This window comes from Anoplophora glabripennis, unplaced genomic scaffold, assembly GCF_000390285.2.
Source record: "Anoplophora glabripennis isolate ALB-LARVAE unplaced genomic scaffold, Agla_2.0 scaffold21, whole genome shotgun sequence".
Classification (NCBI taxonomy): domain Eukaryota; kingdom Metazoa; phylum Arthropoda; class Insecta; order Coleoptera; family Cerambycidae; genus Anoplophora; species Anoplophora glabripennis.
In genome coordinates this window covers 1646855-1661896 of record NW_019416454.1, presented here as the reverse complement: position 1 = coordinate 1661896, position 15042 = coordinate 1646855, and the positions used below count along the sequence as shown (strand labels likewise).

The following is a 15042-nucleotide window of genomic DNA, read 5'->3' as shown; positions in this document are numbered from 1 at the left end:
GCTTGATGTAGTGGAAGATAAAAAAGAAAAACAATTTTTTTTTTGTAATTTTAGGAGGGGCGTAACTTTTCAGGGGAGGGTTTTTTCAAAAAATTTTATACCAAAGACCCCTATTAATTTTCATCGGAGAATCGCCCCTTGAATTTTTTCGGTGTTATTTAGATACACCCTGTATATCATCGTGGCAGTCTCCTGTTAGTCAAAATCCAAAAGTATATAAACCATTATCTTCCACAAATCACCATTCACTTCAGATATGTGTAATTATAAGTCGCTTTCCTGTCTCAAAGGGCGACTTTCATCCCATAGGAAACCTTCTAAAACTGTTTCTCGTCTGCTGTTGATATTTATATTTTGCCAAACCTTGGAAACTGTATGTCCATGTTTCGTCAAGATAGTAATTTTCTTTTCTATTTCTATTAGCAAATTTTTTCCATTTCGTTTTAAGTAATGAAAATTCATTTCATGCATAGTAGGTACACAGTAAATCTTTTCGGGACTATTTAGACAAATCTTAACAATTTTCCAATTTTCTTTAATGTTGGACGTTCATTTTTAAAATAAAATACACGAGTCTGCATTCTATCTGCATATTTAATGTGATTGTTTATTTCAATTTTTTTCCTGAAACGTGTTTTGTTTTTTGACACTTCCACCATTTTTTAACACACAATATATATTTTTGACTGACACTTTTATTAAAGAACTACACATTTCCATAACATCACTCACCGACATACCCGCGTTTCACGCTCAAATCCCCTTACACGCATTGTTTATTATACAATGTTCTTGATCTGTTATATTAGGTCATTTACCTTTATTATAAAATTCGCCACTAACACCCGTACACAATTTCATTTTTAACAACACTTCGTGCAACTAAAACGTGAAAGTAATTTTCCTACTTTTACGCTTATGATGAGCATTAACACACCTTGGCTAGAAATTGACAGATAGAGGGGTTTCAAGTCAACGCAAAGATAGAAATAGGCATTTGTAGCAAACGGAACACAATGTGAAATGAACGGAATATTACAATTTCCAAAATTATTGACCGTGTTTGTTATTAGAAGAATTTAAGACTTACCGATTTGGAATTTTGGCTTCGCTCAAGCGAACCTGCCTTGTTGTTATTATTAAAGTTGTTATTATCCGGTGGATTTGTGTCAGCGCCTTCAACTTGCGGATTTGCTTTCGTACCAAAAAGCCTCTCGTGGGCAGAACGCCTGTTAAAAGAACGACGAAATTTTAAAATTTGTACTATTCTCGATAAGTTAATTCTTGTCTCACCCGTTCGGTATTTTGCTGGGCGTCATCAGCAACCCCATGGGCTTGATGGCTCTGTCGACCCGAGGCGGTAGATCGGGCACCTGTCCGTACACAGCGTCTTTCGACGGACTCTGCTCCATGTTATGCCCTTTACTATGACCGTACACCCCATGTAAGGTACTAGCTTGCCGTTTATGCTGCATGTTTCTCTCCCCGCTGAAATCCGTCCTCCGTTCCGGAGAATTGAAATCGTTTCTCGATCCGAATTCGTTTCTGGCGTCCGTCATCTTGGGATATTCCGGTTTTTGGTAGGTTTCGGAGGAGTAAATAGGGTTCTTGTCGTTGTAATTAGCGTTTTTCGTATATGGGTTTTGTGCTTCGAGGGACGACGGGATGTCCGGGTTGGAAAGGGTGTAGGAGGGGTCTTTCGTTAACGGTGAGTCCGTGGGGGGTGTCTGGAGTTCTGGTGGCGGCTGTTGTTGCTGTTGGTTGTTGCCGAAGCCGTACCGTGAATCGTAATTGGGCTAAAAGGAAGGACGTGGTACATATACAGTGCTACCATCGCAATGTACATTTTTGATGCATTCATTTTGAAAGACAAGATTAATTGTACTAAGCGTTTTTGTTTAAAAAATGTTTTTTTCTATATCTGCCAAATTTGACTTTTTCTTAAATGCTGAAATTAGTTATTTCTCAAAAATTTCAAAAACACAAATCTCTGCACTCTTATAGAATTTTCTCTCAACGGAATATAAGCAAACTTATACGGAATTATTTATTTTTACAATTTTTTTTACAAATACTACTATTTGTTTTTACCATCTTACATTACCTAACCAGTTAACTATTGTTTTATTATTTTCATTATTATTGTCATTAAAATTGAAAAATAAAGACATTTTTCCCTTTCAATTGAATACAAATTTTGAGAAATTATGCATTATCCGAATTATTTTAAAACAATGTCGAATTTGACGACAAATAAAAAAATATGTGACCGCTCATCAATTCTCACTATTTAAAAACTGATACAAAAATCTTCATATATGATGTGCACTTTTACAGGGTCTCCGTTAAAGAATGGGCCACTTTACCACTAGATTCTAAGACAAAAATTAATGAGGAAAAGTCATATACAATGTTGCTCATAAACGCTCAGTTTTCAACAATACAGGGTGTTGAAGTTGACAAAAAATAACATTTTTTTTAATATATTTCACCTACTTGAGCTAATTTTGTGAAATTTCATATTTGGGGTGTTCGTGAGAAGAGAAATTCGAACAAGGTGACACAAAAAAGTTTTGGCAATTTAAATGCATCCTAATGGTCACTTGTGGCGCCCTCTAGAAGATACAACGAAATCGTCGATAAATTCAAATTTCTCAACCCAAATAACCACCAGATACGAAATTTCATGAAATTAACTTGAAGTAGTTGAAAAATATTTAAGAAAATTTAATTTTTTCAACTTCAACACCCTGAATCTTGAAAATTAAGCATTTATGAGCAGCATTGTATATGACTTTTCTCCATTAATTTTCGTCATAGAATCTAGCGGTAGAGTTTGCCCATTCTTTAACAGACACCCTGTATATTTATGTAAATTTTATTTAGTTTGGCACTGAATTCAAAATTTAAACTATACGTATATCGCAAAAAAAATAAATCACAAAAAATACCACTAAAATAAAAAAAAGCAGTTTTCAGGATAGCTCTTACCTGATAAGGCGGTAGAACATCCGTTGTGCTACAATCGGGCATAACCACGCTGGGATCCGAACTTGCCTTGGTCAGCCTTCCAGCCGTCGTGCCGTTTCCGGACAGTCCCGGAGAAGTAGGCGGCCCGGGGCTGTGCTCTAGGTCGCTCTCTGGAGAACTAGCATACGAAAGCCGAAGAGATGACATTGGGAATAGGAAATCGTCTGATAGCGATTCCTCGGGCTGTAATGCACATTTTATTTACAGGACGAGGCATGAGACGAGACACAACTAGCATTATTATCAGTTTATCTGTTATTCGAGTGAAAACTAGCGAAGAGGAGACAAACTATTTACAAAAAGGTGAATGGCTACCAATTTTCTTGAAGAGACTTAACGTTTATTTCACAAGATATCCCAATTGTTTCGTGGCGATGGAACTGTTATAAAGATGGTTTTAAGTAAATCTGTTCCTGCCCGTCAGCTTTGTATAAAAAATGTACCAGCTATAACAAATAAAATTTATTTCGCAAAAACTTTTGAAAATACAACAAATTTACGAGAAAAAATGGAAATTTAATCAAGAATTTGTAGTAGTTTCATGTGCATTAAATATTGGGAGGCCTTGCATTACCTTTATTTTTTTTTTCGTTAACATCGAGAAAATTGAGGCATTCAATAACAGAAAACACGACATAACAAAAAAGCACAAAGAAATGTTAAAATATGATAATTAAACAATTTTGTTAAATTCACTTACGCATGCATAATATGGTGCTAAAAGGAAGGGAAAAAAAACATAACGATTTAGTATTTCAACATAAAACTTAATAATTTTAAAACCAGTAAAAACAAAATTAATGTAACAACGCTCTATATATCTAGTCACTTCATTTACGTAAAAAAAATGAATTTGAAAATGTAATTATTATGTAATATAGAGTAGTCTATTTCTGTATTTTGTAATTCATAACGAATGCTAATAATAAAAAATTTGAAGTACAGGATGTGCCAATTTTTACACTTTTAGCGCGTTTCTCGTGTGTTTCGAGGAGATAGATGTAGAGGAGATATTTCGATTTTCAAAAAAACTGCAACGATTTCCTGTAACTCCTTTTTCCTATTAACCAAGACTTGTACATTTTTTTAAAAGAGACACCCCATAATTTGTCAACTTTTAAAATCTATGGAAAATTTCCTGTCCAATTTATGCAAAAAAATTTAAAACTGAATGGAAATGAAAATTTTTTAAAAATTCACCAAATGATCCAAAATAAATTTAAAAACATATTTTATTGAAATTTTGATAGAAACACATTTTCCACTGATGATAAATGTAAAACTTATCTCACCCAAATTTAAAACATACACCTTATAAAAACTGACAGAGAGCGGCCTACAAATTAATAGATCGCTATCTACCAGTAGGTACAAAGCAATACTTTGTGCCAGTAGAAATTGAATAGTATCGACAATTAAGGTGTGACATATTTTGTAATTAACGTTATTTTACATTATAAAAATATGTATTTCTCTAGTGAAACAAAATATTGAAATGCACTGTTCAATATTTCCCAAAAATCAAGTCTGGAACATCTGAACTACTTCTTATGTATCTACTCGAGAGGTACAAGAAATCTGTAAAATAAAGCCTGCAACATCTGACCTACTTCTTGTTTGTCTACTCACAAAATGCAAGAAACTCCTAAAAAACTAAGCCTGGGACATCTGAACTACTTTTTATGTATATACTCAAGAAGTACAAGAACTATCCTATAAAATAAAGCCTGGGACATCTGACCTACTTTTGTTTATCTACTTAGGAAACGCAAGAAACTCCTAAAAATCAAACTTGGGACATCTGAACTTATGTATCTACTCCAGAGGTACAAGAACTCTCCTATAAAATAAAGCCTGGGACATCTGACCTACTTCTTGTTTACCTACTCAGGATATGCAAGAAACTCCTAAAAAATCAAGCCTGGGACATATAATTAATTATGTATCTATTCAAGAGGTACAAGAACTGTCCTATAAAATAAAGCCTGGGACATCTGACCTACTTTTGTTTATCTACTGAGGAATGCAAGAAACTCCTAAAAATCAGGCCTGGGACATCCGAACTACTTCTTACATATCTACTCAAAAGGTACAAGAACTCTCCTATAACATAAACTCTGGGACATCTGACATACTTTTGTTTATCTACTGAGGAAATGCAAGAAACCCCTAAAAAATCAAGCCTGGGACATCTAACTACTTGTGTATCTATTCAAGAGGTACAAAAACTCTCCTATAACAGGAACCCTGGGACATCTGACCTACTTTTGTTTATCTACTGAGGAAATGCAAGAAACTCCTAAAAAATCAAGCCGGGACATCCACACTACTTCTTGCATATCTACTCAAGAGGTACGAGAACTCTCCTATAAAATAAAGCCTGGGATGTCTAACCTACTTCTTGTTTATCTACTCAGGAAAAGCAAGAAACTCCTAAAAAATCAAGCCTGGGACATTTAATTACTTATGTATCTACTCAAGAGGTACAAGAACTCTTCTATAAAATAAAGCCTGGGAGATCTGACCTACTTTTGTTGATCTACTGAGGAAATGCAATAAACTCCTAAAAAAATCAAGCCTGGGACATCTGACATATCTTATACTTGGTAGATACAAGAAACCACTAAAGTGTCGAACCTGGCTCACCCTGTCCTGTATATCAACTTCGCTATTATCATAAACACATTTTAACTAAGATTATAACTACGCATTAACAAAATTTTAACTTAGCGGACATTAAACCGGCCCATAAATTTCCTCCCGAATGGCCATAACCCTCAAATCCGATCTCGCCCAACTCTTACCCGTATCGGCACCCACAATTTCAAAACTATCGCAATCGTAGTAAATAGGTTCGGCGATTTTCTTACTACAACCGTCAACCCCCCCGAGTGGGATATTGGCCAAATCGGAGCTCAAATCGTTATTATTGCCATCGAAAAAATTATTAAGCTTGTAAGTGAAATCACAACTAGCGGTGTTAGATAAGCGCAGATCTCTGTTAGTATCGCTAGCGAAGGCGTCACGGCCACACAAACTACTTGCATTTGGATAGTTCTCTTGGTAGAGGGTACTCTGACTGGGTACGGGCGACATGTAGGGGTAATATTCGTAGGGGGCGTAACAAGATGTGTATGGTGTGGTGCGGTGGATGAATTGTGGGGAACTGTACATGGAGAGGGCGGTTTTCCTGTGGCGGCTTCTGGACTGGCGTTGCCTGTAAGGTAGGGAGCTGGTGGATCTGGGTTGGAGGTAGATTTGGGGGAAGTATATGTCGGAATATAGGTCATATCCCTGAAAAACAAGGAAATACTGTTGTAAGAGATACCACCACCGTTACCGTTGACTTACAGCTAATACCACTACTGTTCCCTAGTACATCTCAGTTCTAACAACTATTTTAAGAGAAAAGCTACCTTGATACATTGTCGAAAAGTAAGGCAAATTTAAATACTGTTTTATACAGGGTGTTGCAAACCATGAACAAAAAAATGTTGGTGATTTTACTCATAAAAACAATGGAGCAAGTTACTACGACACTTTTTTTAAATTTTATATTAACAGAGTTACATTGATAATTTACGACAACTCTTTTTTCAGTCGAGTGGAGGTATTTTTCAGGTTTGCTACAATTATTATTGGTAATTAGCTACATTTGCGAGAAAAAAAATCATCAATTTTCTTTCATCTTCTATAGTCTTTCCAATCTCAATTGAAGACCAAAGAGCTAAGCAGTATGTACCAGATTCCATCGCTACGCAGCAACTCGGCATTGAAATATTTGAAAAACTCGTTCCCATATTTATTTAACCATACCTATATTCAGGTCTGGTCTAACTAAACGGGGAGGTGGTCGAAATGTAGACGTCCAGTTGAAGAAAGCACGCGCGGGCAAACGTCGAACAAACACAACCGCACTGGGTGACCGGCCATAAATTTCAGTTGTTGACAAATTGCCTAGCAGTGCAGTGCAGCAATGTGGAATTATTTCATTGTTGATTATTTTTATTTAATAACTTTTCTAACCTAACAACCTTTCCTCATCCTTTCCTGGCAAGGATATGTTCATACCTTCCCGTTGGTTCTTGCCGAGCAGTAATATATTTTAATGAAAATGTAAATGGTTTTTGATATGTCATAACCAAATGAACATATAATACAAATTTTCTACACATTATAGACAAATTATTATAATTTTTTAACTGTAGCAGAAAATTTTTTTAGGGACGCCTATGAAACTCATTAAATTTTATTGTTAGGCGTTTTTATACACGTTCAACTGACATTGGAGGATTATACCGGGAAATTTTTAAATTTTGACAGTGAATTGAAAACTATAAATCCTCAATTATCTTGTAAATTTACATTTGTGGACACATGGTATTTTTGAAAAAAGAGAAAACAAATTCGTGCAGATAATTTTACATTTGCACATGGAAATTATTAATGTTGTCACTGAATTACAAAATGTAAATTCTCAATTATCTTGCAAATTTACAACAGACAACTATGAATGAGTAAATTTTTATTTTCATTTATAAATAAACATACTCATTTCGGTATTTTTAGAAAAAAATACATTTACATAGGTAATTTTACATTTGCACTTGGAAATTTACATTTTTGTAACAGTGATCTTGTAGTTTACATTTGACAAATGTAAAAAAATATGTACATTTCTATTTTCACTTGTAAATTAATATTTATGTACCCATGCAAGTGTTTTGAGAAAAAATAAACTTATGTAGGTAATTTTACATTTGTATCTGGAAATTTACAATTTTTAACAGTGAATTGTAAAATATAAATACCTTCACAATGATCTTGTAAATTTATAATTGACAACTGTAAAAAAATACGTAAATTTTTATTTTTACTTGCAAATTTACATTTGCAACTGTAATTATAAAATCTAAATTCTCAGTTATGTAAATTTACAATTTACAACTGTAAAAAATATGTAAATTTTTACTTTAGCTTGTAAATTTACTTATATGTATGCATACTAGTTTTTGCAAAAAAATGTTTACATATGTAATTTTATATCTATATGTGGAAATTTACAATTTTTCAGTTTCATTGTAAAATGTAATTAAACAATTCTGTAATTTATAAATGTCAGGTGTAAATAAATATGTAATTTATATTTTAAGTGTAAATTTATGTATATGTAGATTTACAATTTACATATTTACGTATGTGGATATCTACAAAAATAAATGTTTTTTTTTTCGGAAACAGGTAATGTTATCATCTTAAGAACATATTTGTACCCTATTTGTAGCATTTTCTCAATATCAAGTTGTTCGTGTTTATCGTACTAATAAAAAAGTTACAATTAATTTGCTAGTCAATAAAAGCCCTTTTTTCTAAATTTTGATAATTTTTCGTAGCTGCTATTTATTACCAACAGTAAGTAGCAAATTTGAAAAAAAAAACACTTAAGAGGGCTCTATAGCAATACATTTTTATAGATTTTATTACACAGTTTGTCTAAATATGAATTATTGCACAAATAACAGACTTTCCTCCATTCTAATGCAGATTTTCTATAAAATGATCTTAGTTTGAAACTCAAATTCCTTTTTGGTGTAAAGAAATTCGTAATTTACGATGACTGCTTGTTCAAAAGCGGCAAATTACAAATTTCTTTACAATAAAAAGTAATTTTAGTTTCAAACTAATTCCATTTTATAGAAAATCTGCGTTAGAATGGAGGAAAGTCTATTATTTGAACATTAATTCATATTTAGACAAACTGTGTAATCTATAAAAATGTATTGCTGGTTGCCTATTTACTATACACCCCTCTTACGTGAAGAAGTTATAGCAATGTTACCTAACTAAAAAAAAATAACTTTGAGGTTATGTAATTCCATTAAGTTTTTTAAAAAATGTCATAAGAAATAGGATTACGAGTAGAATCACTCCCTAAATATTTTGCTCATAGTTTCTAGACACCATGTGTATATGGGTGAATTTTAGTATCAGAATAATTACTGATTATCATAAATTTAAATTGTAGCGTAATTTTTTTTTCTATTTAATATGTCTAACTTAAAATATGGATAATTCAAAAAATTCTGTAATTTACTAGTTATATATTGTATATTTTATAAAAACCGGCTCATCGACTGGATCTGAACCTCATTGACAAAATAATAATAGAATCTTGAATAAAATAATTGAAAACTCTAATACGTCGATGAAAAATATAACCAAATATCTAATACAAATTCACCTCATTTTTCAAAATATACACCAAGAAATGAAATCCAAGACCCACAGATAAAAGGAAATTACCAGAAAGACAAGTACCGTTTCACTATTGCATTCAACTATCCTCCCAAGTGCAAGAAAGAAGAAAAGACCCTTAGAAAAACTTACCTTGCTCTCGGACATCCACAAGGCGTTGCTCTGTTGCTTATCTATAATCTCTCTAACTTTTCTGTACCAGGTATCTGTGTTATCGTTCAAAGTAATCGTCGAGCTGAAAACGTGGCTCCACACCTTGTCCAACTTCTGACATTGCTCCAGGAGCTTTTTGGAGCTCTTATGTGCCGATCTAAAAGAAATGCCAGCCCAATAAAATGGAAAACATTCAAAATATATAAATCCGAAACTCACTTTGGTAGACCTTGCCTCAACTGTTTGACCACCATCTTGGTTTCGGCTTTGAAGAACACCACTATGGGGTACATCTGCGCGTAATTAAGCCTTTCCACCGCATTGGGGGTGATGTCGAGCAAGGCGTGCTTTCCCGTCGATATGACGTCCCTTATGGCAGACAGTCTTATGATATTCGAGTTTGTCGAGGATTTATGCTTTGAGCTGGTTTCTTCCACTGTTGCGTCCAGCTCTAAAAATATTTAATTTGTTTAATCAATGACTGAATGCTGAAATTGTAAATTTATACAGAACATATGGAAATTAACGGTGGAAAATGTAAATTTACAATTATCAACTGTCAACTACCTCACACAGTTGACAAATGTATATTTACAGTCTTATCTCTTAATTTACAGTAGTACCTAGAGAAATATTGCTGATTTGATTGCAAGATTTACAGAAATTAAGAGAAAATGTAAATTACAATTAACACAGAAAATGTAAGTTTATAATTACCAACTGCCAGTTACCCAAGAGGGTAGGCAAATATAAATTTACATTTGTATCTTTTAATTTGCAGTAGAAACTTGGCTAATCTGATTATATGTATGTAAGGCACATGAAAATTAAGATAAAATGTAAATTTACATTCTCAATAGCTAATTTAAAACATATTTAGAAAAATATGGCTAATTTATATTTTCACATTTTAATTTGCAGTAGAAACTTGACTAATATTATATGTATGTAAGACACATGAAAATTAAGAGAAAATGTAAATTTACAATTACTAATATATATTTAAATTTTCCCTTGTTAATTTACAATGTATGAATGTAAATTATTTAAATTCTCAATAGCTAATTTAAAACGTATATTTAGAAAAATTTGGCTAACTTGATATAAGATATTCAGAAATTAACATAGATAATGTAAATTTACAATTACCAACTGCCAATTACCCAAGACAGTAGGCAAATGTAAATTTATACTTTCACATTTTAATTTGCAGTAGAAACTTGGCTAATATGATTATGTGCATGTAAGACACGTGAAAATTAAGAAAAAATGTAAATTTACAATTAGCAATGTAAATTTACATTCTCATTAGCTAATTTAAAATGTATATTTAGAAAAATATGGCTAACTTGATATAAGATATTTAGAAATTAACATAGAGAATGTAAATTTACAATTACTAACTGCCAATTACCCAAGACAATAGGCAAATGTAAATTTATACTAATTTGGCTAACTTGATATAAGATATTCAGAAATTAACATAGAGAATGTAAATTTACAATTACTAACTGCCAATTACCCAAGACAGTAGGCAAATGTAAATTTGTCACATTTTAATTTGCAGTAGAAACTTGGCTAATATGATTATATGTATGTAAGACCGTGAAAATTCAAAAAAAAATGTAAATTTACAATTAATTTACATTTTCGCTTGTTACTTTACAATGTATGAATGTAAATTTACATTCTCATTAGCTAATTTAAAACGTATATTTAGAAAAATATGGCTAACTTGATATAAGATATTTCGAAATTAACATAGAAAATGTAAATTTACAATTACTAACTGCCAATTACCCAAGACAATAGGCAAATGTAAATTTATGTCACATTTTAGTTTGCAGTAGAAATTTGGCTAATATGATTATATGTATGTAAGACCGTGAAAATTAAGAGAAAATGTAAATTTACAATTAATTTACATTTTCACTTGTTAATTTACAATGTTGAATGTAAATTTACATTCTCAATAGCTAATTTAAAACGTATATTTAGAAAAATATGACTAACTTGATATAAGATATTCAGAAATTAACATAGAAAATGTAAATTTACAATTACCAACTGCCAATTACCCAAGATAGTAGGTAAATGTAAATTTATACTATCACATTTTAATTTGCAGTAGAAACTTGGCTAATATGATATATGTATCTAAAACTCGTGAAAATTAAGAGAAAATGTAAATTTATAATTACATTTATAAATTTACATATTCACCTAGAGAAATATTGCTGATTTAATTATATGTTACGATACACAGAGAAAATGTAAATTTCCATTTCCTAATTTACAACAAATAGTTAGAGAAATATTGATTTAATTACATGTGAGGTACGTAAAAATTAAGACAAAATCTAAATTACAATCCTAAGAGTGAATAAACTAATTGACGGCTGGCAAATGTAAATTTACATTTTCATCTTTTAATTTACCGTGCATTGCATGTAAGATACATTAAAATTAAACTGCAGAAAATGTAAATTTACAATGTACATCTAGAGAAACATTGCTGATTTAATTACATGTAAGACACACATAAATTAATAATAGAAATTGTAAATTTACAATTACCAACTGCTAATTGATCAAGACAAAGGTAAATTTACATTTTGATCTGGTAAATTAAATATGCACCTAAAGAAATATTACCGGTTCGACTATGTGTGAGAAAATCATAAAGAAAATGATTTACTTTCGAAAGTATATAAATACATTCTACTTACGTGGTGAAATAAACTTATCGGGAAAGTCCTTCAACAATTTCTCCCTCGCGACATCTGCTATTGGTCCGAAAAGTATCACGGGCCTGGTGAACCCAGGATGTTTCAACAATACTCTCTCGTAAGCTGGGAATTTGGAGACGGTATCGGAAAACAGTATATCGTCCCAGTGTTCCTTGCCCAGACTTTTAGATCTTCTATTAGAGCTCCTCCGTCTTTTAAAGAAGCTGCCCCTAGATTCGTTGGCTGACATTTCCTTTTTGGTTGCGTTGAACTGGGCGGTGGCCAGTTCTTCCGCCCGGGATTTGTTCGGGATTATGCCCTTTTGGACTTCCTGGTTGTTACGACCTGAATAATACGCAAACAGAAATAGAAACATGCTAGCAAAAGTAGAAGTTAGGTATATGATTTATGTTTAATTTGGTGAGTTCATAACTACATATGTAAATTTACAGTTATAAATGCACTTGTAAATTTATGTTTGCATACACCATTTACATTGAAAATCTACAATTTTTAATAATTAATTGTAAAATGTAAATATTCGGCTGTGTAAATTTACATTTATAAATGCATATTGGTTAGAAATTTTTTGATAAAATTTACATTTTTGTATGCATACTGGTAATTTTAGTTAAAATTTACAGTTACATAGATAATTCTAGATTTGCACATAGAAATTCACAGTTGCCAACTGTAGATAAATGTAACTTTATATTTTTGGAAGAGATTTACAATTTTTAAATGTGTATTGTAAAGTGTAAGTAAAGAATTGTGCAAATTTACAACTGTTAAGTATAAATAAATATACAAATTGATGTGTAAATTTACACTAATATATGCTTCAGTTAAATTTTACATTTACATGTTATAAGTATATTTGTATGAGGAAATTTAAAATTTTTTAAAAGTAAATTGTAAAATGTAAATCTTCAATTCCGTAAATGTTGGTATTTTTTTGTTAAAATGTACATTTACATAAATTTACAATTGTCAACAGTAAATACACATGTAAATTTACATTTACATGTGTAATTCTATATATGTATGTGGAAATATACAGTTTCTAACAATGAATAGTAAAATGTAAATCAATTTTGTAAATTTACAAATACCAAATGTTAATAAATTTGTACATTTACAATATTAAACACTGACAAATGTGGTTAAAATTTTTACTAACGAAAAATTTTTAATTCAATACTCACCTATCCTGAAGACTTGCCAGCACCCCACGACCCCATTGTAAAGCGTGTCGATCACGTGGAAAATATCACCGGATCGGAAAGACATTTCTCCCTTGGCGGGATTCTCGTAATGGAAGTGCGTCTTTATGTAGAAGCTGTCACCTTTCTGGGAGGCCACGATGCTGTCGTACTCCTCTTTGCAGAACTGCACGATCAGTTCGATCCTATCCTGCAGGCTGAGCAGGAACAAGACGGCTTCTTCTCTGGTCACTCCGTTCATATCCATGTCGTTAACCTTAAAGAGAAATTATTAACATTTTTCCGTCATTGAAAAGATAATTCCATTACCTTTAGTATCTTATCACCGGGTTGTAGACCTTGAAGGGAAGCGGGACTACCGGGTTGTACGGCAGTTACAAAAATTCCAGCGAAATTACCACCGGTGAGTCTAATACCGACCGAACCTTCTTTGTGGAATGTTATGAATCTGGCGTCGGGTCTGAAAGATATTTTTTTAAGGAAATGTGTTAGGAAAACTTAGATAACTTACATAGGCTGCTTCGTTTTTTGAATAATAGGATCGTCTTCGTATATCTGCCTCCTAGTACTATAATAATCTGTAAAAAAAAATTTAATGGCTACTATTACAATATTAAGTCAAGTTTAGTACCTTCAGCTCTTGGTGGTGGAGGCCTAGGAGGTTCCTCCCTTCCCTTCGACCTGCCGTAACCCGCAATACTATTTCTATTCTCTAACTGATTAAGATTGGCCTCCGATAAAGGTCCTCGAGATCTACCTCGTGGCGCGAGGTTACTCTTTTCGTCTGGTAAAGAGTTAGGGCCGCTGTTTTGTTCAAGTTTCTCCTCGAAGCCGCCGTTCTGGTTCAGGTTGGGGTTCCTGGTGGGAGGCTGAACGTACAGGTTTTGGTTGGAATAGCTTTGGGGGCTCGACGTTAGGAAATCATCGCCTGGAATGTTATTACAAACATTTTCTTAATGTGACACATTGTTGTGATGGAAATAAAGAACTATATTTTATTTGGAGGTTATTACAAAAAAAAAACATAAAAAACATCAGCATTATTGGACAGCGGTCCTCAAAATGTCAAACTTAAACAAAAAATATTAGGGATCAAAAGATTTTTCCAATTTGTGACATGTAGGAAAGAAATATGGTTGCCAATAATGTCATTTTGACCCAAAGCACATATCTAACCCAAAGACTCATGTTTTGCAACCATTCTTTAGAATGCCGGTTTCAAAGATAATCATTTAGATTAATTAAAATTATAGCAATGCGCAAACAGTGAGCAGATTTCCCTTTGCGCGCCATTATTCCATGGCTAGAAATTGGCCTCAATGATTTGGGATCAAGGGGGATTATCATCCCTCTTTATCCTGCCTCATCTCGTGTAGGCCTGGACAGCCTTCGTAGGTGGGCCCCATCCGTCGTCTACCCCGACCGCAAATGCGGCCGGTGTAGGCGCTTTGTGGGACCTCCTTTTGTCCTGGCTGGGCCCCGCCGGCTAGGGCCCTTTCTTCTGGCGCTCTTCTTGCTTCGCCGGCTCGTCTGTGTAAACCCCGGGGGTAGTGTCATGTTTATGTGTGGTATGGTTGGGTAGGGTAGTGCGGCTATGCAGCCTGGGATGCGCTTTGCTAAGGTGGCCCTTAGGCTAGCGCGGGAGGGGAGGG

At 33.1% G+C, this 15042-nt stretch overlaps 2 protein-coding genes across 6 annotated transcripts in view; one reads left to right on the top strand and one right to left on the bottom strand.

Moving 5' to 3' along the window:
* LOC108906115 (ski oncogene) overlaps positions 1-3003 on the top strand; it is a 309204-nt gene extending 306201 nt beyond the window's left edge. The window contains exon 3 of the mRNA XM_018709291.2: positions 2973-3003. The gene's annotated coding sequence lies outside the window, so the exon portion shown is untranslated. The remainder of the gene's footprint in view (positions 1-2972) is intronic.
* LOC108906087 (tight junction protein ZO-1) overlaps positions 1-15042 on the bottom strand; it is a 159678-nt gene that overhangs the window by 17943 nt on the left and 126693 nt on the right. For 3 of the 5 annotated variants that reach the window (XM_018709272.2, XM_018709240.1, XM_018709249.2), the window contains exons 5-15: positions 14022-14318; positions 13902-13968; positions 13700-13850; positions 13373-13646; positions 12168-12512; positions 9658-9889; positions 9418-9595; positions 6076-6324; positions 2992-3213; positions 1294-1796; positions 1091-1229 (exon numbers count right to left, since the gene is read on the bottom strand). In XM_018709272.2, the coding sequence (XP_018564788.1) occupies positions 1091-1229; positions 1294-1796; positions 2992-3213; positions 6076-6324; positions 9418-9595; positions 9658-9889; positions 12168-12512; positions 13373-13646; positions 13700-13850; positions 13902-13968; positions 14022-14318 (2657 nt within the window). The remainder of the gene's footprint in view (positions 1-1090; positions 1230-1293; positions 1797-2991; positions 3214-6075; positions 6325-9417; positions 9596-9657; positions 9890-12167; positions 12513-13372; positions 13647-13699; positions 13851-13901; positions 13969-14021; positions 14319-15042) is intronic. The other 2 variants (XM_018709257.1, XM_018709266.1) reach the window with 2 other exon arrangements.